The 22,835-nt window shown below is 32.5% G+C and overlaps 6 protein-coding genes across 6 annotated transcripts; 3 read left to right on the top strand and 3 right to left on the bottom strand.

Annotated features, from left to right (window-relative positions):
* Positions 1-9,348: 9,348 nt before the first annotated feature.
* On the bottom strand, positions 9,349-10,800 carry Mt2 (methyltransferase 2). The gene is made up of 3 exons (XM_070646160.1): positions 10,652-10,800; positions 10,066-10,538; positions 9,349-9,850 (listed from the first exon to the last, which is right to left on the bottom strand). The coding sequence occupies exons 1-3, from the start codon at positions 10,713-10,715 to the stop codon at positions 9,380-9,382; spliced, it is 1,008 nt and encodes a 335-aa protein (XP_070502261.1). The 5' UTR covers positions 10,716-10,800; the 3' UTR covers positions 9,349-9,379.
* Positions 10,801-10,861: 61 nt separating this feature from the next.
* Positions 10,862-12,789, bottom strand: LOC139094846 (histone H3.3A). The gene is made up of 2 exons (XM_070646034.1): positions 12,635-12,789; positions 10,862-12,034 (listed from the first exon to the last, which is right to left on the bottom strand). The coding sequence occupies exon 2, from the start codon at positions 12,002-12,004 to the stop codon at positions 11,594-11,596; it is 411 nt and encodes a 136-aa protein (XP_070502135.1). The 5' UTR covers positions 12,005-12,034; positions 12,635-12,789; the 3' UTR covers positions 10,862-11,593.
* Positions 12,790-13,442: 653 nt separating this feature from the next.
* Positions 13,443-14,872, top strand: LOC139094968 (mpv17-like protein). Its single transcript, XM_070646203.1, has 2 exons — positions 13,443-13,615; positions 14,120-14,872. The coding sequence occupies exon 2, from the start codon at positions 14,126-14,128 to the stop codon at positions 14,726-14,728; it is 603 nt and encodes a 200-aa protein (XP_070502304.1). The 5' UTR covers positions 13,443-13,615; positions 14,120-14,125; the 3' UTR covers positions 14,729-14,872.
* Positions 14,873-15,728: 856 nt separating this feature from the next.
* Positions 15,729-17,641, top strand: LOC139095061 (PXMP2/4 family protein 4-like). The gene is made up of 3 exons (XM_070646309.1): positions 15,729-16,094; positions 16,161-16,404; positions 17,502-17,641. The coding sequence occupies exons 1-3, from the start codon at positions 15,729-15,731 to the stop codon at positions 17,639-17,641; spliced, it is 750 nt and encodes a 249-aa protein (XP_070502410.1).
* Positions 17,642-17,958: 317 nt separating this feature from the next.
* Positions 17,959-21,310, bottom strand: LOC139094929 (germ cell nuclear acidic protein-like). The gene is made up of 2 exons (XM_070646165.1): positions 21,201-21,310; positions 17,959-21,135 (listed from the first exon to the last, which is right to left on the bottom strand). Exons 1-2 carry the CDS (start codon positions 21,253-21,255, stop codon positions 18,002-18,004), a joined length of 3,189 nt encoding a protein of 1,062 aa, XP_070502266.1. The 5' UTR covers positions 21,256-21,310; the 3' UTR covers positions 17,959-18,001.
* Positions 21,311-21,545: 235 nt separating this feature from the next.
* LOC139094874 (uncharacterized) lies at positions 21,546-22,827 on the top strand. The gene is made up of 2 exons (XM_070646085.1): positions 21,546-21,821; positions 21,878-22,827. Exons 1-2 carry the CDS (start codon positions 21,732-21,734, stop codon positions 22,736-22,738), a joined length of 951 nt encoding a protein of 316 aa, XP_070502186.1. The 5' UTR covers positions 21,546-21,731; the 3' UTR covers positions 22,739-22,827.
* The last annotated feature ends 8 nt before the right edge of the window (positions 22,828-22,835 follow it).

The following is a 22,835-nucleotide window of genomic DNA, read 5'->3' as shown; positions in this document are numbered from 1 at the left end:
TTAATTGAAACACAAATGAGCATCAAATGAAGTCTCAAGATAATCTGTTCCTTTATTCATTCTAAGAATGGAAAGTGATCGAGAATTAAGAATCAGATAAGGAACAACTGCTTTAGTTCTTTATTCTTTACATAAAATAGCATAATTTATTCAATACTGTCGTATATTTTCTGTTTCCAGCTTAAACATGTAGTCTAGCTTATCTCTATCGGATTTATGCAAAACCCGATTTACCATCTTACACTCATTTTTTTGTGTGCTTCTCTATTTTTGCGATACACACAAAGTATCGGGTTGTTGGTTTTCTAAGAATGACAAATTAGCTTAAATGATGCTCATTTTCTGTTGGCAATTTGGTGAAAATGCAGTTTGTCTGGTTAGAATTTTGTTACAGAATTCGCTTAAGAATTTTGAAAAAACCGTTAATTTAAAGATTTGAATTTGAAAACTGTACAAATTCCAATAAACATTTGTGCGGTTTTGATTTTTCAGTTAGAAATTTAAATGCAAGAATCTGAAAAACCGTTAAATTAAAGATTTGAATTTGAAAATCTTGCAAATTCCAGCAAACATTTGTGTGGTTTCAAATTTTCTGTTAGAATTTGAAGTTAAGAATGTTCGAAAACCTTACGATTCCTCATATTTTTGATAATTTGTAATGTTCTCAATGCATTTGTAAGGTTCTAAATCTTCAAACTTTAAGAATGACTTAATTTAAAATACATAACAACTTAAGGACATAAAACAGAAGTTTTTCTCTAACTTGTTACAAATATCCAATAAATAAGACATAAAAAGCATGAGAAGAAGGAGACGAGAAGAACAATTGAAGAAGAAAGGAGACTGTAAGTGATACCGAATTCGATTGTGCACATTGCATTTTTTCAGAAGTCCCTTTTTTCCTTATCGAATTTATGTTATTTGACAACATCTTTATATTGAGCACATCCCACATTTTTTTATACATCCAAAAAAAAATATAGTTTCATTGAGAAATATCCTCAAGTTCATTGAAGTTCCGAATGCATTGTTATAGTCATGATTGGGATCAATTGATAAGAGAATTAAATAAGTGTATCCAATTTCAGTAAATCAGTGGGAGGATTGCATCAAATTAGCAACCGTAAGGGATTCTTATATTACATAGATGAACTTCTTTTTTGACCTGCATTTTCGGTACGCCAATGTTGTCGCCACGAAAACATGTCATTTTGGACCTATCTCAAGTGTTTTAAGGACAACTTTATTAAATGAGACAACAGCAGCAGACGGTCAGCGACAACAAGTGTAAATAAATCAACAAATCGCAAGCATTTTTATAAACCTCAAAGCATCATAAATTTTGTTCCTTTCTGTGCCTTTTTGTTCAGCTTCTTCCGATTTTACCAATGAAATTGTGCTCTGTGTGTTGTGTCGCCATGTGCCTCTCGTCTGACCAGACTATAACTTTTTATATTTCTGTTTCGGGAGCTAAATTTATTAAGATTTTGGACATAAATTTTCATGTGACAAAAGTGCTAATGGTTATAAAAGGTGACGTTCAAAACAAGATGTGGACATAGATGTTCTTATACAAAGCACACTTGATCATACTAACTAAATTCAAATTTTTTTCGGCAGTTGACATCAACGAGAATTATTGCTTCTAATTTAATGAACTACTTCATTCGTCAACAACCCCAAAATAACCAGGAAGATTGACTAGTTTGCCACACGTTAGCCATAAAAATTACACAACAGTACATACTGAAAATTAACTTTTAGTTACCCATAATTGACATTTTAACAAATTCTTTATCATGCTCATTAATGAACACAAGAAGTATCATGCTGTATTTTAAAATAATAGAATTTCTGGGTATAACATGAGTCTTTTTTTGTGGTTGTAAATTATTTTCTATCCAGAGTCAAACTTGCTCCTGCAACAACAACTTGTTAATATGTAGAAATTCGTCCCTGACTTAAAATTCATTTTTAGCAGTAAATGCCGAATGTGATTTGATACAAAAAGATGCACAACATGCCTATAATGTGGTTCCACAATTGTCTCTGTATGACCATGAACATTCTCAACAGAGAACTATAGAGACATGAGAAGTAGGAAAAAGAAACAGAACAAATTTTGCACCATACTGGGGCATGTGATGTAAAATAACAATGAGGACAAACATGCTGTAAATGATAATTCTTAGAAGTCGGGCAATGTCTATGAACATGAAACAGTAACAAGTTCATTTACTGGTTGGTTCAGCTTTTACATATTTCCTCTTTCCATTATAATACCATTAAATATGATCATCATCATGTACATTAAATAACTTGCCTTTCATCTCCGTCCCTTCATCTCATCTGTCGAGTCATGTCAACAAACAAGACATTATTCCATCTAATAAATTTTCATGTAAATAAATTTGCATAATTTTACGTTTTGCTTGCACTTTATGAGTGTCTTTTTTGAAAATATCAACAGTTAATGCAGGAGTGTAGCTAGACAAAGCATTGATGTCGGGCTTGTGCTGTGCAATCTTTGAAAAATTTGAAATTAGGCAAACTTCACTGGATGTTTCTATCGGAAATGAGATCAGGCCAACTTCCAGCTCTTCTGTCAATGAGAATTGGGAACTCCAGAGCTACATCCCTGACAACAATCATACTCCTTCCTTTCCCTATTTTTTTGTTATTTTTTTTCGAGGGTCGTGACTTGTAAATGTCTCAAATCAACCATTTTGCATGAGATTTTTTTTATTATTCTTGTCTTTACGCTTATTGAGAACTTTATTGACCTTAAAATATATTCATGAATTTTCATTTTATATGTGTAGCTATGATAAAATGTCTTGAATTGAAAATGAGGTGGATTGGATGAGATACCCTCAAAATTGCGATTGTGCATGTTGTTGCTTCTGGATTAATGCTGTTTTGTTTTTGAACAATCTTATTCGTAAGGAACTATAAATAAAGAAGAATAAAATTTAAATTCTAGTCCTATAAAACTATACTTATGTATTCCACACATCCAGCAACACAAAGGAGCTCAATAAAGAAAAAAATGTCGAAATTGCATCCAAAATCTGATTTATCCTAAACTTACATCACATTTCCGTTCAAAATATCAAAAAATGTTCCTCAATCTAAAAATTCTCCACTGTACTTCCTTTAATACCATATTATTTTTTCTCATGCGTTGGTCACAAAGATCCTTATCGTTGAAATTGGTTGTGCAATAATAAAAAAAAATCTCAAATTCAATACCAAAGGCAATTTAATTCCATCAGACCAACCCTTAAAAAACAATAAAAAGTGGAATTATATTTCAAAAAAAAAATCATCGAATGCGATGTCATTACTTGATAGTGGAGACGACGAGAGATTTTATAAAAAAAAGGACTTGAGTTGCAATAAAGATTGCAATTTGCTGATATCGTCGTAGGATTAAATTCAATAGATATTTCAACAAATTTTCTCTCTTTTGTGACCTTACTTCCTTCACATGTCCAGAAGTTTCTTTTTTTTATGATTCCTTTTTCACATTTTATACATGAGAATTTTTTATTGCTGCCTTTACTTCCACTGATTCTCTTTTTCTCTCGCGATTAATCCGATTATGCCTTAAAATCCTTCTGTCTGTCCGCTATTCATATATATATAAAAAAATTGTTGTTAAGTACTGAAAATCCACACACACGAGTTGGGTAATTATTTATGGTAACTGTGTAAAAAATGTTTATTTTTTGTGCCAATTGAAATCGGATCAGCGAAATCCGCATAGGTTGGGGATGTTTACAAATTATATCTACCTCTCCAGCTATCGCTATCGAGTGAACTGTTTAAATGGACCGATTACAACCGTCATGTTGCCATCAGGGCACCCTCAAGTCTTGTCGTCAGCACTGCAACATAGCCCTGTTATGCCTTATCATAATTCATTATGTTGCTTGAACTAGCAACTGTCAATTGAATACTGCTAGATTTTAATTATGCTAGACCCTTTACAGCCACTCCTGATCTGTGTTACAATGTGTGTCCATCTGCCTATCTTCAGTGATTGCACCAATATTAGCTATGATCGTTTGTAGATTATTTGAGGATTCATACATTTCCAAGCAGCCAACGAAACTTTAACAATCATCGTCATTTGTGAATGACTCCATAAAAGAAGATTATGTCCAGTAGAAACATTTTTATTGCAAAATTTTTTATTTCATTGTATAAATGAAAGCAATGCTCAATAATCCCTAATTGGAAGGTTGAACAATTTATATCAAAGATTCTATTTTCAGTAAATCAAGCTTCTGATGAATTTTTGAAATTAAATAAAAGGAAAAGGAAGGCACTTCCGGTCAGGAACTGATTTAATTTAATTTTGGATTTTATAGCACTTTTTTGCCTGCAGGCAAAAGAATAATTGAAAATTAACGGTTAGAAAAATTTTGAATTTGTTTCGTCAAAATGAACGAAAAATGCATCTGATTGAGACTGAAACTAGCTTCAAGTATGTTGTAGAAATGAAGCAAAAGAAGGGATGCAAAATTTTGAAAAACTCGTTAAAAATACAGTATTTTCATTCTTTACATTCTAACTTAAACATTTTTCTCATTCGAGCGTTCAATAATCACACACCAGCATTGAAATTCTTCCTAATCATTCCTTAAAGATCAACTTCCATCACAATACTCACTTTGCACAAAAAGGTATGAACAGAAAATAAGCAAAGTATCAATTACTCAAAAATATCCATTTAGAAACTCTCTTAAAATATTAGCAATTAATGATAAATTCAATGAATTTCACCAACAACTGATCCTTTTTAATTTTCAATCATACATAAAAATTGCTAATTGCATTATTTTTTTGAATAGCCGCTCGTGATCCAATACTTAAAAAACCCAACACCAAAACAAAAGAGTACAAAACCAATAATTAGTCTGTCATATGTTCTTTGACTTAGATTATCCACTCTTTCTAAAGGCTGAGCTAAAGGCTGAGTTTCTTCGGGGACTGGAATAACGGAAGCACTTTTTTTACGCATTACAGGCATGTGTTGAATCGGTTGACGTCCAGGCAATTGATTCTGTTCAGGAGCTTCTTCGGGGACTGGAATAACGGAAGCACTTTTTTTACGCATTACAGGCATGTGTTGAATCGGTTGACGTCCAGGCAATTGATTCTGTTCAGGAGCTTCTTCGGGGACTGGAATAATGGAAGCACTTTTTTTACGCTTTACAGGCATGTGTTGAATCGGTTGACGTCCAGGCGATTGAATCTGTTCAGGAGCTGGGTCATCCTTCTTCTTGTCCGGTCCAACGGGTGCCATTGTTAATTATTTTCTTTATTAACCTGTAAATTTTTAAAACATTACTTTTTGTCCTTAACTCGCGACTTTTGGCTTTAAATTCAATGATTACTATGTATTATCGTTATTATCTAGTACTTTGCTGTGTTATTATCCTTGTTATTACACGATTTATACTCGAATTAATTTTTTTGCTGAGTTGAGAAGGGGCCGTTCACTTATTACGTTCGCTTTTAAAGGGGGAGATGTAACTTGTAAAATTCTAAAATAAACGCTAAATGTAAAATTTATTTGGGCTTAAATCACTTCCAATAGCAATCTATACTTAATAAAAACTTTAGTGAATTGTAAGTTGAAAATCATAACGATAAGACATAGTAATCCTTGAATTTGAAGCAGTAAGTCGTGAGTTAAGGACAAAAAGTAATGTTTCAAAAATTTTCAGGTTAATAATGGAAAGAATTAACAATGGCATCCGATGGACCAACAAAGGAATCTAATAAGAAGCTGGACAATCTGAGATTACTGGAAAATAATGACCAAGCTGGCCCGAGTTCAAGAAATATAATAGAAATTGAATCTTCTGAACAGATTCAATTGCCTGGAGAGGTTCCATTACCTGAATCTCAAACGATTTTTAAATGCGATGTGAAAAAAACTTCTGCTACACCAGGAGCCCAACAGGATTTAGCTGATCAAGAGAAAGAAGAAAATAAAGACCAAGCTGGCCCGAGTTCAAGAAATATAACAATGCGATTTAGAACTCCTGTACAGACTCTATTGCCTGGAGAGGTTTCATTACCTGGATCTCCAAGCATTTCTAATTGGCATTGGAAAAAATCTCAAACCATTCGCCCAACAGAATTCAGCTGATCAAGAGAACGAAGAAAATAATGACCAAGCTGGCCCGAGTTCAAGAAATATAACAATGCGATTTAGAACTCCTGTACAGACTCTATTGCCTGGAGAGGTTTCATTACCTGGATCTGAAATGATTCAGGTTAAGTTGCGTTCGATATTACCAAAAGACGACGCTTTTGATCCAAATGATCCTGATGTTGAAATTATTACTTCGCGCAGTTACGAAACAATAGCGGACTCATTAGAAAAAGAAGAGGAGGAATTGGAAGACGACCTCCTTTTTGATCCAAATGATCCTGATGTTAAAATTATTACGTCGCGCAGATTTTTCGATACAATAGCGGACACATTAGAAAAAGAAGAGAAGGAAAATGATACAAGTGGCAGTCAAATGGCTATTGGAGTGACAGCCATTGCTTTAGCGATATTCATTTTGTTCCTTTTTTTGAATCTTTTTAAACCGGCAGATAATACGTTTACTGTTAAGACGGAAGCACTATTTTCCATAATTAAGATTGCACATTTAGGCAAGAAGAAACTTTAAAGCAAAAATTCGGTTTGAAAAAAAAATCGCTAAATCTATTCCATTACCTTTGATTAAAATCGATTCCTGTTAAATAAATCCTAAATCTAAAATAAAAGTAAATTCCATATTTTAAAAATAAATAAACTCACATTTCATATTTTCAAATAATGCCTGCAATATATTCCACATGTAGATCCATTACCTCCGATAAAAGTTAATCTCTAAAAAATGAACCTATAATGTAGAAAAAAAAACATACGTGCAGCATCAATTTTCATGTATATTGCCATGTTATGTGATTAATATGATGAATGAATGGATCAAAAATATTTTTTTTTCTTTCTTTGTGTACTCGCCATCATAAAAACATGTTTAGGGGAAGTAATGTACAATTAAGTATCAGATTCAAATTATCTTGATCATTCACTTCCTCAATTTTCTTTAACCATTTTGTTCTTTTAATTTGAAAATGATAATCCTTTACCACGATTTTGTAGTAGGTAGGCATTCTCAATATAAAACCATAAAGAGTTCTCCTTTTGAGTTTAACCCCATATCGATTGCACACAAAATAAATTTTTTAAACAAAATCCTTTCTTCCGGGTTCAACAGCACACAAAAATTTAAAAATATGATACATTTAACAATGAAATTTAATAAATATTGCATCAAATATTTACAGTTATGGCAATGTGCACCTTCAAGCCATTTTCATTGAGTTGAGTTTAATCTTGATTATTATATTTTGTCAGAATCCTTTATTTAATATGATTTGAGTATTTTTGTAAACAAATGAAGCAGATCTTTGGCTTGAGAACTTAATTTAATATATTTTTTTTTTTGAGGATTTTAGCTATAGAATTTAAAGCATCTACCCAAGAGAAATCATATTTGAAACGGCAATTAATAATCATTTGTAGTGTTTTCAATTGTTTTTGTAGCTGTTGAGATGTTTTCACCTTTAAAGAATTCTTGGTATTTTAGAAAACATTTGAATGGTTTCATTAATAGAAATTTTTTTAAATTTGTATGGTTTCAATTTTAAAACTGTTGAACTGTTTTCATGATTTTTTTTAAAACCATATAAATGTTTTAAATTTCAATAATGAATTCAGTCGCAAATATTCACTTCCTTGTTGACCCACCATCGTTAAAAATAAAAGTTTCAAAAAACAAAAGAATATCAAATTTATTGCAATGTAACAAGCGAAATTGAGAATGTTAATGAATAGGTATGTGAGACATACATGCTCGTCATGATTTTCACACACGATGGAACTGAACAATGACAATAAATCAACGAATAGTTAAAAAAATCCATCCAAACTATGGCTCACCAGGAAGAACGATAAAAAAAATGTCCACTTTTACATTTAAATGTAAGGATATGTGATCACAAATCGCAGCAATGATAAAATGGTTTGTCTATCTATCCGTCTATTGTTTTAGTTTGTCGATTGAGTAGATTTTTATTTGTGGAGTCACAGGAGAGAATTCGGGTTTCAAGTTTTGGAGATTCGCGTTCATTAAGTTGAATTATTTAGCGAATTTAAAATATAATTTTTTAACAGTTATTCAAAATTTAAATTTTAACGATTTAGTATAATTTGAATTCAAATTTCGAACAATATTCAAAATTTAAAAAACCGTTAAATTTTGGAATATTTAAAAATCGTTAGATTTTTTTATATGTTTCAGAAGTTGAATGGTAAGCATGTGGACAAACTGAGCTCTCTAGAAATTTATTCAGTGAAAATTGCTCCAAAGAACCAAAACTAAAAAGTTTCCACAAAAAGACTTAAATGAATTTATACAGCACTAAAACAGATGCTGAATGGAAATAAAATTCATCCATCATTCGTCCATTTCTAACATGTAAAAAGACAATAAACAAGCAGTCGACAATTTGAATAATTCATCATCTTCATGTCGAACAGAATTGACCTTTAATTAATGATACTGTGAGACATTTTCTGTGTCAAATACAGGAAATTTGAAAAAAAGAGAGAGAAAATCGAGAGGATACAGAAAAACTCTTCCTGTTGAATGCTGGACGGAAGTTTGCAGCATTTACATATCTTCAGGCACTCTTTTCCATTCCCCTTTCATCCTTTTGCTAATTAAAAGTTTAATAGAACTATTAGAGACAAAAATTTAATTAAGCTTAATGAAGTTATAGTTCTTCTGTGCATGCAAGTTCCTCCCTTTAGTCGTTAAAAATTTTTTTATTCCTCAAGGTGTCATGCAGCAATTTTTTTATAATCAGGCAGCGCAATATTAAATTTTATGGTGTAAATGATTTTTTTATTCTGTGTGGTTTTTAGGGTTGCTTTTTATTTCGAGGCACAGAACTTTTTTTTTTTTGGATGTACAATATGTTACAGGCACCCGCAATTTTTCTTTCAAGGGATTTCAGAGTTTTTTGTTGTTGTTAATATGCTTATGTGCTTCAGGTGGGTGAAATGAAAGTGGTTCAAATTTATTGATTTTGTTGCCTTAAAAGTGGATATTTACAGCATTTGAATAAATAAGGAAATAATCCTTTAAATGAATAATTCAAAAATAACGGTCATTGATGATTTAAATTTGAGAACCTTACAAATTATTCATAAACATTTGTAAGGATCTCAAACATTTGTAAGGCTATTCATCCATTAAAATACAGAAACATTTTAGTCATAGCCATTTATTTCCACTCATCATCTTCTGTGCAGAACTTTAATAAGCTCACTAACAACAGTCACATTTATGCTATTTCCTAATAATTTGTATTGACTTTTTCGACTAATTGTTGCTGGAAATGTAAAATCTTTTGGAAATCTCATCAGTCTAGCTACTTCCATTGGTGTAAAGAATCTAAGCTTTAGTTTTTCCTTCATTTCCAAATTCATGTCATTCCTTTCAATTTCAGCAATTTTATCATCAAGTTCTTGTCTTGTCATATTACAATAAACGGATCCAGTTCCTTCAATGTAATTTGAATATGACTTTGTGAAGCACATTGTGTTGCGAGAATCATTGGTTTGAATGTCTAATATGTTGAATCTCTTCTCTAAAAGCTCCTTTGAAAGAAAGTAAGGAGTAAGATCCTCTGAGTCATCTGAATTGACATAGTCTAACAGTAATTGAGGCTTTTGTAGAAGATGATCATAGTTGGGGATCGTTTTATGCTAAAATGATACAGAAAAAAATAAAATAAAATTATAACGGTTTTTATAAATTCAAATTTTAAAGAAAACCATACAAATCCTGAATATTCAAAAGGAATTGTAAAGATCTGTAACATTTGACCAAGCAGACCATGCCAAGCAGCATAATCAACTAGAACAATTATTTCATCATATGACGAAATAAGAGGAACTATGAATCATACAGGATTACTCACAATACATCCACTATCAAACGAAAAATCGTGTTCCTTTCTAGCAACACAATAATATCGATGTCTAGTATTAGGAATATCAAGCTGATGAGGAGATATAATGAATTCCCTATGATAAAATCCACTGGACTTAAGTGCATCTATGAATATATCATGCATTTGGGATGTTTCGAATCCAACAACATTCTCCATGAGCAAATATTTTAAATTCTTAAAACTTCCACTTTTAATTAGCGTGCACAAGGACATAAATGCATCATTCCTCTTATCCTCAACATCCTTTTGCTTCCCATTTCTTGTAAATGGCTGACAAGACGGAGAACAAAGGATGGTGTTGACTTTTTGGTACGGTGAACTGTCTAATCCAACAATATTCCCATTTATGCACTTTGAATCCTTAAAGTTGTGTCTGTAGACTTCATTTGCATTCGTATTGATGTCTATAGCTGCTAAAACTTGTCCAGGTACTTGACTTTCTAAAAAAATAATGAAAATGTTATTAAAAAAGTTTCTGGATGTTTTGTTATGAATTATTTTTAAAGATCCAGAAGATCCCATAATAATTCAAATTAATATTAATAATATTCACCTTTAAGAGCATAATGCATGCCACCAATTCCAGAAAACAGCTCTAAAATGCTTAATTCGTCCATAACTTTATAAAAACTCGTAAAATGAATCACTATCAAAAAACTCCGTAGACTTCAAAACAAAAACAAGCCGTGACGTCACAGCACATGTGCTTGCCTAAGTAAAAATACACTGAAAATAAAGTTCATGCAATAAAACGTCTTAGACATTACTTTTTTTGTTGGGTGCTTCCTTAACTCATTTTATTTCTTTACTATTTTCATTTATTTAAAATAATTTAATTTTATTACAAAAAATTGTTTTGCAATTACAGACACTGCTGGATATATTCTATTGCTGGATCTTGAATTATCTGTTCGGGAACAAACGAATAAAATTGCCGGCTGTTGCTGAATGAGGAATTACCCATTTTTATCAAATTTTTATTATCATCTGTTGTTTTATGTCCACTAATAATTATTAAATTAATTAAATTTAATTTATTCCGAGAAAAATTAAAGGGATGAACTTTGAAATATATAAAAAAAATCAATAATATGTGTCGGAACTGAAGAAATTAATAAAACAAAATTTCCTTAATGTCTATATGAATTATATTATCATATTTATCATGTTGAACTATCCAGAAATAAGAAAAAGAAAATTATTAACTAAAATTTGAAAGACAAATCTGAAGTTTTTGTGGATGTTTTTTTTTTGAGACAATAAAAAATTAAAGAAATAAGAAAAAGTTAAATCCACAGGTAAAAGAATTATGACCTATACTGATTATTATATGAATACCCTTAACATCTAGACGAAAGTTTTTAATCCTTCCATTGTTTTTATCAATCTTGTAAATTAATTAAATTGTTTTACTTAAACACGCAGTTTTGATGAAAAGTATGAAAAGTAAATTAGGAGATTTTGCATTAATTTCCTGATCATTTATGCATCCTGTTTAAGCACGTTCACCACGAATACGACGGGCAAGTTGAATATCTTTCGGCATAATTGTGACACGTTTTGCATGAATAGCGCACAAGTTGGTGTCTTCGAATAAGCCGACAAGGTAGGCTTCAGAGGCTTCTTGCAATGCACCAATAGCTGCGGACTGGAAACGTAAATCTGTCTTGAAATCCTGTGCAATTTCACGAACCAACCGTTGGAATGGCAATTTACGGATCAACAATTCTGTTGATTTTTGATAACGACGAATTTCACGAAGAGCGACTGTACCTGGACGGTAACGATGTGGCTTCTTAACTCCACCAGTTGATGGTGCTGATTTACGGGCTGCTTTTGTGGCCAATTGTTTACGAGGAGCTTTACCTCCAGTTGATTTACGGGCTGTCTGCTTTGTACGTGCCATCTTAGTTTATGCTTGTTTTCTTCCTTTTGTCTAAAAAGAGAGGCAACAAATACACAAAAATTAAGTATGATGAAAAGAAAATGAAAGTACATACAACACACATCTGTCCTCTCTTATTCTATAATATCTCCCTCTCAACTACATTGATACGTAGGAATTAAAGTTACAATCGTGGGAACCATTTGAAAGTTACGGACAGATGGAATTAATTATATCCCAAAAAAATATTTTTTGTCCCTAAACAGATTTGTTCTATTTCGTAATTTCTGGAAATATTTGATCATGCGCGATTAAGTACCGTTATTGTGTGTGTATATGTGACGTTATTCCCGGAATTTCCCTAATGATGCTTGTTTACAGACGAATATTTTTTTTACACTTTTTGCGCTCAAAAACTTGATATTTCTAACTAGAATTTACTAATTTCATGAAATTAATGCATATGATGCACTTTACAGCAGTTACAGTTGAGAAGAAAGAAACTTTAATGGCGGATTAATGGAAATGAAAATTTTCTCAAGCGCAAAATTTTCAAAGTGTAAATTCACATGAAAATCTTTGAAATTTCCGGAAAACTTGATATTATCCATCATATTTAAGCACTAATTAATGTTTTTATAGTATATTTACCTGTTAAAAATGAATATTTGATTAAATTTATTTACTTATAAAAAGCTCTTTCGTCTTGATCAATTCGAAGGTCTACAATGAAATGCAGAGTTGTTGTGAGGGTACTGAATCAATCCAATGGATTTACACTGTTTTTATACGATTTTTCCACGATTCCCAACCCTGCGAAACTTTTGCGTAGTTTTTCTCCCGCCATGACCTGCGTACCCCTTTTAATACTTTCTGAAATCTTCATGTTTTCAAATGTCCAACATCCGTTAGGATGATTTAATTAAATTAAGACATTTTTTAAGTAATGATTTAATTAATTAATTATAAAAATTGATGCAAAATCGAGGAAAAAAATGAAAAAATTAAATTTGGCGCGATCGCTTTCTAAAGCATGGGTACGCAACTATCTTCGTGACGTCACGAGATTTTCATATTCACACTAGAATTGCTTGCCTTATTGTCTGTCTACAGGTTTTGTTACTGATGATTAAGCTAAAAAGAAGCATCTAGATAATAAATTGTGTCATGATGTCGCGAGACTTGTGAAATATTGATGGATTTGACTGGATTCGACAATTTGCCCTTACTTAACTGGCCGTGCAGAACAATTGTGATCAAAAGCACCCCTTACATGAAGCGTGAAGCCTGTCAATTACTCATACAAATGACCATCGATTGCTATTGGGAAGTCAAGCTGTATTCAATCGTCAAACAGTAAACATCTGCTTGTCATAATCAGCATCATTGATTTTATGATGTACAGCATACCATTTCATTATGACTATGGTACGGTGTGAATATATTAGCGACGGCTGTCTATCCAATACAATAATTTTCTCAAAGAAAATGAATTTTTAGCAAAAAAGTGAATTGTATTTAAAAGATACAGCATATAGCTGTGAACTATGCATTTATAGAAGGATATTGATCGTGAATATATCAAATAATATTTTAAAAGAACTGACAACATCAAATTAGGACAAATTTAAGGTAATTTTCGATATTTTTTCAATTAATTTCCAAGGTTACTTGATAATTTTATTGATAAATCGCATAGAGATAGCTTAGGGAACTGCATATAATCTGTGTGCAATCTATTATTTTTATCGTGACAAATGACATACGTAGCAGTTCATATGATTTTGCAAAAACAATGCTGTTAGTGTAGGTCAAGGACATGAATAATTTAGAAGAAAAAGATTCCAAGTTCAATGGACTTTAATTAATTTTAATTGAGGATTTACCAACTGTAAATGAGATGGTTTTGTCACTGCCAACATGTTAAGATAATTACAAATATTTCAATACAGTCAATTGACGTTCTAGAAACAAAATTGCACGTGAATTACATCACAAAGCAATCAATATCGACCACTTGACGTACTGTATATCATTCACTTTTCCTCAATAACCACTAACGTTAGTTCCATTCATCATCAATATTCCTAATAAATCACTTCTAATATCCACATATTCACTATTATTCTATTTTAGGCAACAATGATATCCACAGTGTCAAAGTTCTTCCGTGCCCATCCACTGTTGAAGGGAATGGCAGTTTACAGCGTGATCTGGCCGACAAGCTCAATAGTTCAACAAATGATAGCCAAAGAAAAGCTGGACTGGAAAAAGACATTGAGATTCTTCCTATTTGGTACATTCTTTGTAGCACCGACTCTATATGGATGGGTTAGACTATCGAGTCACATGTGGCCCGATATGACACTCAAAAATGGAATAGTAAAGGCAGTAGTCGAGCAGTTTAGTTACGGTCCAATGACGGGTGTTTGCTTCTTTACAATTATGAGCTTGATGGAAGGAAAGACATTCAAAGAATCCAGGATGGAAGTTGTTGAGAAATTTCCACAGACATTCGAAGTTGCTGTTTGTTTCTGGCCATTCGTTCAAATCATTAATTTCACATTTATCAAAGAACGGAATCGAGTTCCATTTGTGGCATTGGGATCTTTTGTCTGGACAATTTTCTTAGCCTACATGAAGCAACTTGACACCGAGAAACTGCACGAAATTCACGTTGAAGAAGAGACACATCCACACAAGTTTGTTGAACGCTTAAAAATGGATTTACAGATTCAAAAGTGAGCAGATGATGTTCCCCAAAGAATCACCTGTGATGGTTAAACCAATCGTACTAGTAAATTAGGACTAAAATTTAATTTTTTAATGTGCTTGTAAAATTATTTATGTTAGATAAATAAAAAGTGGTTGACTATTTAATCAAATTAATGAACAACGGAAGACTAAGTGTAATTTTCCTTTCCGCTTTGCACAATGTGTAGACGAGAAGCTATGAATGAGTAAGACTGAGATTCTTTTTTAAAATTGCAAGGTCGCATGTGATTTAGAGTCAAGAGATGAAACTAGAAGTTCATTCACAATGTAGGGAATAAATTGACTAAAGTGCATTTTTGATGTTATTTGAAGTCAATTGCAATGAAGCCGTACAAATGTTTTGAAATTAACGCTGTTGTATAGCTTTAGCTTTGAAAAATGCTGATTTGCTGTTGTATGACTTTATGACTTTTCTTCATTCAAATTAAATCGTTACAAATTCAAAACCATACAAATGTTTTTTCCCTACATTTTTCTCAATTAATCACGCTAACAAATCAAGCATGCAACAATCAGCTGTATCGAGTTGAACGTATCTCAACTTCCGTCATCCTCAAATTTTCTCTCTTCCGATTCGATTTCTATACTTATTTTCTATTAATACGATCCGTAAAGTGCATCACATTTCCCCAATACTCTTCCTTTACAAACTAATTTTGCACATTCGGCACTAAAATTAGAACTAGAATTAGGAAAAACAATCGTGAACTTGACGATGATTTTGGCGCGAGCAAGTGAAAATTATTTAGTTTTAAAAGCTTTTGCGATCTGCCGAAAAATTCAGTCATCGTCCACAAAGCAATCAAACTAAACGCAAAAATTAAAAAAAATAGTTAATTAATTTTTTTTTAAGTTTGCGTGAAAATTTCTTTAGAAAGTGAAAATTTAAAGGAAGTTCAAAGTGCAAAAAAAGGAAAATATTAAAGGAAAATTTACAAAAAATTAAAGGAAAAATAATTTCAATAAAATCATGGCGGTAATCACATCATCAGTGAGAGCAGCTGTGAATTCAGGAAATGCAAAAATGTCATTCCTTAAAGCAATGAATGCAGTACACAAGACAAAAATGTTTGGCAAAAATCGTAGTGAGCCACTCTGGAAAGTGTTTAGGAAACATCCAGTAACACGTGGAATGGCTGCATATTTAGTAATTTGGCCAACAGGGAATATTATACAACAGACATTGTGCAAAGATCGAGAGGATAAATATGATTGGATGAAAGTTTTAAGATTTGGACTTTATGGATGTTTTATCACAGCCCCATCACTTTATGCATGGGTTAAGTTAGCCACATTTATGTATCCAAATAACAACTTGAGATTAGCTATGGCTAAGGTAAGGTACGGTAAACCCTTTAAATTTAATCATATCAAGTGAACTCTTGTTGCTTATCATTGACAGGCATTGATTGAACAAATTTCGTATACACCACTTGCCATGTCAACATTCTTCTTTAGTATGTGCTGGCTTGAGACATTCAATGCAGCTGAAGCATTTGAGGAAGTTAAAGCCAAATTTCCATCAACATATTTTACAGCCATAACAATATGGCCTCTTATTGGCACAATCAATTTTGCATTTATTCCCGAACGAAATCGCGTTTTCTTTACATCATGCTTTTCATTATTATGGACGATATATTTAGGTAAGGATTGAACTTTTCATTTTTATCATTTATGTAAGTTTTACCTTTTTATTTAAAAAAATTAATTTAATTTGACACAATGCGCTTTATATGATTCACTTTGAGCTTTTAGCTTCTAACTGAACTCAAGCGTCACAAGAAAGTATGATGTTTATTTATGGCATTTATTTAATAATGAATTTCACGTGTGCTTTTATTTTTGATGACATCAAAGCACATTTTCATATAGAGATGTGATTTGTTTATATTTTTATACTGATCATCAGTTCAGTTTAGAATAGCTCTTCAAAAATAGGTCAATATGTGTAATATGAGGAAACTTGTAGGGGCATCATATAAGAACCTTACAAAAGGAATTGAATGGTTTTGACGGAAAAGTTTCCGTAGATCTTTAAATTGTGTACTACAAAACCTCACAATGTCCAAATGTATCTATGAAACTATTTATGTGCTACAAAACGTTACAAATTATTTACAATTTACAACAAAACCTCACAAATGTTTTGATTTTGCTGGAAAACTATTTGCATAGTACAGAACCATTCAAATTTCAATTGTGACGTGTTTAGTGTGTCACTAAGCTTTATGCGACACCACTTTACGTCACGATACAGTAATGTGTCGCAAATTTTCTGTCATACCACTTTAAATCACGTCACAACACAGTAATATGTCGCAAAGCTTTATGTGACACTACCCTAAATCACGTCACACGTTATGTGACACAATGTCACACAGCAAAGCTTATGTGACACACCATGTCACGCGACAAAGCTTGAGTAACACTGTTTTAAGTCTTGAAAAATTGAGATTTTGTCAATGTTTTATCAACTTCCAATGCCATAAATACATCAATTTCTTAAATTCCTTATTACTGATTACTACAATCAATCAATTATTATGATCGCTAAAATCATGAACAAATGGCGAGAGTAAGTTAATTTATCTAAATTTAGTTTGTAATTTCTCCTCATTAGTGCTACATTAAACTAAAAACCCTTAACATCATCTTCTTCTGTGTATCATCCATAAATGGATCAGCCTCGATTATCCCCATCACTTATAGTTTTTCATTCAAATTCTATTTCATTAAATAGCGGCTATCCAAACATCGATAGTAGTAGATGAGGATGGAAATGGACCATCTTATACACCGGGCAGTATTACGTTGCTCCAAAAACTCTTATTCATGAAAATAGCTTTAACTAAGATAATCACATCAACATTTGAGGCCTAACATCCAAAAATTAATTCCTGATTAATTTTATTTGAGAATTTTCTCTGAATAATCTTTTTTTTATATCGAATTTTACTTTAATTAACGTAGCTCATGTTAAGAATATGAAGCGCGACGAGATGGTCTTGGATAAAAGTAAATCAAAAGAGCCATCCGACAACAAAATAAAAAGACAGTAAACAGTGATACGCGATGATAAGACTTATTAAGTATTAAGTTAGTTACAAATTAGTCTGTAAGAACTTGTACCTAATTTTAAGGATGTAAAACAATAAAATGTTTACTTTTTTCAATATTAAAAATATATTTTACTTTATTTTCACTTTTTTTGTACAATAAAATATAAAAAATCTGTTAATTTTAAAGTTGAGCTTTTTCTTGGACATCCAGACTTGCAAATTGTGCTGACAACAGTTGCATGACTTCCTTGTGACTTAAATGTGGCTTCTTAACTTCCTTAAACTTTAATTTAACGAATTTAGCAAAAGCTGTTGGCTCTTTTCGTTGAAATGGAACTAACTCCAAAACACCATCCTTATTCTTCTTGTTCTCAAACAATTGAATGCTTCCTTTACACAGCGAGCAACGAATTTCTTCAACCTTCTTTGTCTTTGAATGCGCTTGAGATCGTGCCTTACAATTCATGCACAAGTATGTATATTTGTACTCGATGACATAACTGTGACATACAGTAATCTTTGGAAGTTCTGGAAATATTGAATTAGCCTTTGCTGTCCATTTCTTCCACGTCGCTCCATGTCCATTTTCACCATTTAAAATCCATGCTGCAGCATGACACATTTCGTGAATTAGTGTACATCTTAGACGATCAGCCGATGTCAAAACTTTGTCACTTAACTCTACAAGTGAATTTCTAATGCCAGCACGACGAGAATTGTTACAACGTCCACCAGTTGTCTGTAGTTTTTTATTCCATTTAATTGGAACGTCCGTAAGTTGAGAATTGAATACTTTCTCATTGTAAAGCTTGAAGAGCTTGTCGGCTAATTCATGCTTCTTAGTCTTGTAATTTTCCCGATAATAGAGAGCATCAGGATCACACAGTACCTTATTAGCTTCTGCGTCGAGGCTTTTAAGGAAACTGAACTTTGAGAATCTTTTGAGTGCTTCTTTTTTGGTCAGATTATCGATCAGTGAAGGCGTTTTGGTCAATAAATTAGGAACTTTTGGTGAACTTCCAATATTTTTCGGTGTACTTCCAAAAACTTTAAGTCCTTTACCTGCTGTCGTTGGTGTCTTTTTGGGATCTTTTACTGTGACTTTTTTCTTATCAGATTCTTTCGTTTTTGGAATGTTAAGATCAGTTTGTGACTTAATAGGTGTTTTTGGCGTGCCTTTTTTCGGTGTCACGTTTTCTACGTCTTCATCAAAATGCGAATGAGTAAAGAGCTTTCGTCTGATTGGTTTTTCAACTGATTCGATTTGTGGTTGTGGCTTAAATTCATACTTTTTCAGTATTTCGTCTAAAGAGTTGTCAAGTGTGAAAATCAAGTCGCTCTGTTTGATACTCTGTCGCTTCTTAATGCGATCCTTTTCACTTTGATATTCTTCATCAGAACTGGCATTCCATGTGTCGTCTGGATTGTAATCGTCGTCAGTGTTATTGTTGCTGGAAGATTCTTCTTCTTCTGATTCAGTGTCTGGATCACATAACAGATGAAGTGGCGTTTTAGGAACACTTTTTATGGCACTTTCTGTTGCTTTAATTGCACTTCCAATTTTCTTCTTGCTGCTTTCATTGTCTTTTATTAATGGACGACTTGGAGTTTTAGGCTTTGAACTGGGTGTTTTCTTCACATTTTCATCCTTTTTATTGCTGTACGATAATGGCTTATTTTCAATGATCTTACTTTTTGGCTTTGGGGGCGAGATCCTGGTTGATTCTAAATCATCTGCTAAGTTTCCGACAAATGATTCAAAGTTATTTGCAGCTAGAGATTTTCTTAATTCGTCTCTAAATTTCTTAATCTTAAAACCGCTCATAACTTGTGGCGTTTTCCAGTCATTTCCATAAAGATCATGTAACATTGATTGCAATTCTTTATCAATTACTGGCATGTCTTCATTAATGTGTTTTGGAGTGTTATAAACTTCCTGCATGCTGTTTTCTTTATCTTCGTCTGGTGATTTGGGCTCAATGTTTGGAGCTGCTGAAATAGCTTTTAAATAATCTCCTTTTACAGAGCAATTTTCTGAAGAATTGCTTTGACTGGCCTCGTCATCACTGTCTTCTGAAGCACTTCCATCTCTTATGCTTATCTTCAGATCGAATTTGATGTTAATATTTGCAATATTTCTGTGTTTTCGTTTTGAACTTTCAGGTGTTTGTGTCTCTACATTCACTGAGATTGGATTTGATTTTGTCGCTGTTAATTTATCGTAGTTTTGTTTGGCTTTCGGCTTCGGACCACTGTCGTCAAGAGTTAGATCGACAATATCATCGTTTTCTATATCAGATTCATCAGTTGGGCCAATTTCAACATCATTGTCCAAGAAAGATGATGATTTGCTGCTATCACTTATTCCTTGAGATTGTCTGGAGGTCTCATTTGAAGATTTGTAACCAACTTCAACGGGAATTGATTTGGAGATTGAACGATCCTGTTCAACATGATGTGGCTTAACCATAGCATGTGTCACACCAACATTTGAAGGCAAAAGTGGTGGATTGTTGAAGAAATCATTTAGCGTTCCTGCAGCAGACGAACAATTGACATATGAATCTTGTGAATTTATCTCTGCTGGTTCCAGTATACTGATTTCCTGCTCGTCATCCGTATCCAATACATGAATGACTTCGTCTTCTGAGCTATCCATAACTTGTGGTTTAGGTGATCTCACATTTTTGACACCCATTAGCTCATCTGAGGATAATGAATCCTTTCGTGTCCGAAAAAGTGACCTCCTTGATGGTAGAGGAACATCAATCTCTTGTAATGCTCTGCTGCTGTTTTGTGAATCTATAACAGTATCTGCTGGTGTCTTTTTCTCCGATTCAAATTCTAGGCTCTCGGATATGCCAACATTTATGCCACTTACTCTCGTACACATCGTGTCAATCACTGTATCTGCTATTTGTCGATTATTTTCCTTGTTCTCAGATATTCGTTCTTTAGATAATCCAACATTTATGCCACTCACTCGCGTACACATCGAGTCAATGACTGTATCTGCTATTTGTCGATTATTTTCCTTGTTCTCAGATATACGTTCTTTAGATAATCCGACATTTATGCCACTCATTCGCGTATACATCGAATCAATGACTGTATCTGCTATTTGTCGATCATTTTCCTTGTTTTCTTGGTCAAAATTCTGTTCAGTCATTTTTTTGTTATCAATATTTGTCGAGTAATCCAGATGCTGGAAGTCTTTTTCACTTTCGTCGTCTGTTAAGAACGAGGACCTTCTTAATGGAGGATTGTCAGTGCATTCATTAATCTCTAATTTTTTTCTCAGTTTCAAATTTCCGTCTAGAAATATAATTAAATACAGGAATTTTTAGGGGTTCTTTAATTTAATTAATTAATGTACTTACATGGCTTTTGAACCTTCTTAATATTAGGCTTATAGCCTGAGAAGAATCCAGACATTTTGAATTAATAAACTTGATGTCAACAGTTAAAATTTGTTTTTGTTTTGGATGCCCTTTAACTGATTTCTTGATTTAAATTCAAATTTATTTTTTCCGTTAGAGAAATTTAACTTCTTTGTTTGTATGTGTGAATATTTTAAATAGGTAGCAAGTTGATTGGGATGATGATTCGCGATCATATAAACAACTCAAATCTTCACAGGTATATTAATCCCAATTATTAATCTTTAGGTAGAATTACAGTAATCAAATCACAATCACAATAATTAATGAGATTTTTATATTTTTAATGTCAAAGACTACTATGTCCAGCAAGCTGAATCAATGCATCCCCAATTCAACCCTTCTGAAGGGTTCAAAATGCCATTCTGTAAATTCTATCATCTTGGTAATTTGAATTTTAAAAAACGGTTAGAATTTCATCACCTTGGCCTTTAAAATTTTCAAACCGTTTTTGTGTAAGTTTCGTCCAAGATGGATTTTATTAAATTAATCGAGAAAGTTGCCTGCTTAAAAGCATATTTCACTGAATTTCCAAAGAAACTGAAACAACTTGCCATCGAGGTATGAATTATCGTCCATTTATAGTATAATTAAGTAAATAAAATAAAATTTTCCAGGGAAAAGTCGTTAAACTTTGTGAAAATGGAATTGAAATTATCGATATAGATGAATTTAACGACTATTTAGCATCTAAAGAATCCATATTTCCAATTAAGACAGCTATGGACTTCTTCGAGACTCTCGATGTCCTACAATTCAGTAAAATCTGCAGTACAAAGAATAAAATTTCATATTCTTTCGTTCATCCAAAATTCGGCAAAAACAAAGCAATCTCTGATGATTTCTATAAGCAATCAATAGACATGAACTGCAAGGAATTGAAAAGTACTAAGCGCATGAGTCCAATGCATCACATTGAGCTGTTTGATCGATTAATTCGCATGCATAACAAGAATAAAGTTAAGATTTCAAGACTTGAATTTGCTCGTTTAAATCTTCAATATATTCTCCAAAGGAAAATTGACCTGCTTAAACGAGAACTGGATGTGATTGATCACAATATTGAAGAACCTGAGTATAGTAAGAACAGCGATATCGCCGGCTATTATGGAGATGTTGAGATCGGCACATTAAAGAAAGTTTTTCGCAATTATTTCCCAATTTATCAAAATAATGCTGAGGAACAAATGGAAGTCGTTCATCAAGTTGAAGAGCAACCTGTTGATAATGAAGTGCCTAATGTACAAGATCCAGTAAGTCAAGAGATTATAACTGATGTCTGTACAATTCCAGAAATTAACAATAATAAGGAACAAAAGCAAGCAGAAGTTTTTGATGACGAAAATAAGGAAAATCAGCCACCATCAAAGAAGCGTCGGAAGTGTAAAACTAGGCCTGGAAAAATCTCAGTTAAAGAAACTGCTGATGCCTTGACGTTCCTGCAGAAAGAATTTGGCGCAATTTCCAGTGAAATTTAAAACTTTTTGGAATGTTTACTTTGATTTGTTATGTTTGAGACATTTGTTTTGATCCTTTTGGATTGTAGTATATACAATTTAATTTATACACTGAGTG

The sequence above is a fragment of the Chironomus tepperi genome, unplaced genomic scaffold, assembly GCF_022539635.2.
Source record: "Chironomus tepperi strain 1889 unplaced genomic scaffold, CSIRO-AGI_Ctep_v1 contig_359, whole genome shotgun sequence".
Lineage (NCBI taxonomy): Eukaryota > Metazoa > Arthropoda > Insecta > Diptera > Chironomidae > Chironomus > Chironomus tepperi.
This window is presented reverse-complemented; position numbering and strand designations above follow the sequence as displayed.

What these genes read in the sequence shown, in the direction of transcription:
- LOC139094846 (XM_070646034.1), bottom strand. Translation starts at nt 12,004, where the DNA reads ATGGCACGTACAAAGCAGACAGCCCGTAAATCAACTGGAGGTAAAGCT.
- LOC139095061 (XM_070646309.1), top strand. Translation starts at nt 15,729, where the DNA reads ATGGCGGTAATCACATCATCAGTGAGAGCAGCTGTGAATTCAGGAAAT. An exon ending in TGAGATTAGCTATGGCTAAG is followed by an intron (nt 16,095 to 16,160) that starts GTAAGGTACGGT and finishes TATCATTGACAG; the next exon opens with GCATTGATTGAACAAATTTC. An exon ending in ATTATGGACGATATATTTAG is followed by an intron (nt 16,405 to 17,501) that starts GTAAGGATTGAA and finishes TTCATTAAATAG; the next exon opens with CGGCTATCCAAACATCGATA.
- Mt2 (XM_070646160.1), bottom strand. Translation starts at nt 10,715, where the DNA reads ATGGACGAATTAAGCATTTTAGAGCTGTTTTCTGGAATTGGTGGCATG. An exon ending in CATGCATTATGCTCTTAAAG is followed by an intron (nt 10,539 to 10,651) that starts GTGAATATTATT and finishes TTATTTTTTTAG; the next exon opens with AAAGTCAAGTACCTGGACAA. An exon ending in CGTTTGATAGTGGATGTATT is followed by an intron (nt 9,851 to 10,065) that starts GTGAGTAATCCT and finishes GTATCATTTTAG; the next exon opens with CATAAAACGATCCCCAACTA.
- LOC139094968 (XM_070646203.1), top strand. Translation starts at nt 14,126, where the DNA reads ATGATATCCACAGTGTCAAAGTTCTTCCGTGCCCATCCACTGTTGAAG.
- LOC139094874 (XM_070646085.1), top strand. Translation starts at nt 21,732, where the DNA reads ATGGATTTTATTAAATTAATCGAGAAAGTTGCCTGCTTAAAAGCATAT. An exon ending in TGAAACAACTTGCCATCGAG is followed by an intron (nt 21,822 to 21,877) that starts GTATGAATTATC and finishes AAAATTTTCCAG; the next exon opens with GGAAAAGTCGTTAAACTTTG.
- LOC139094929 (XM_070646165.1), bottom strand. Translation starts at nt 21,255, where the DNA reads ATGTCTGGATTCTTCTCAGGCTATAAGCCTAATATTAAGAAGGTTCAA. An exon ending in TAAGAAGGTTCAAAAGCCAT is followed by an intron (nt 21,136 to 21,200) that starts GTAAGTACATTA and finishes TTATATTTCTAG; the next exon opens with ACGGAAATTTGAAACTGAGA.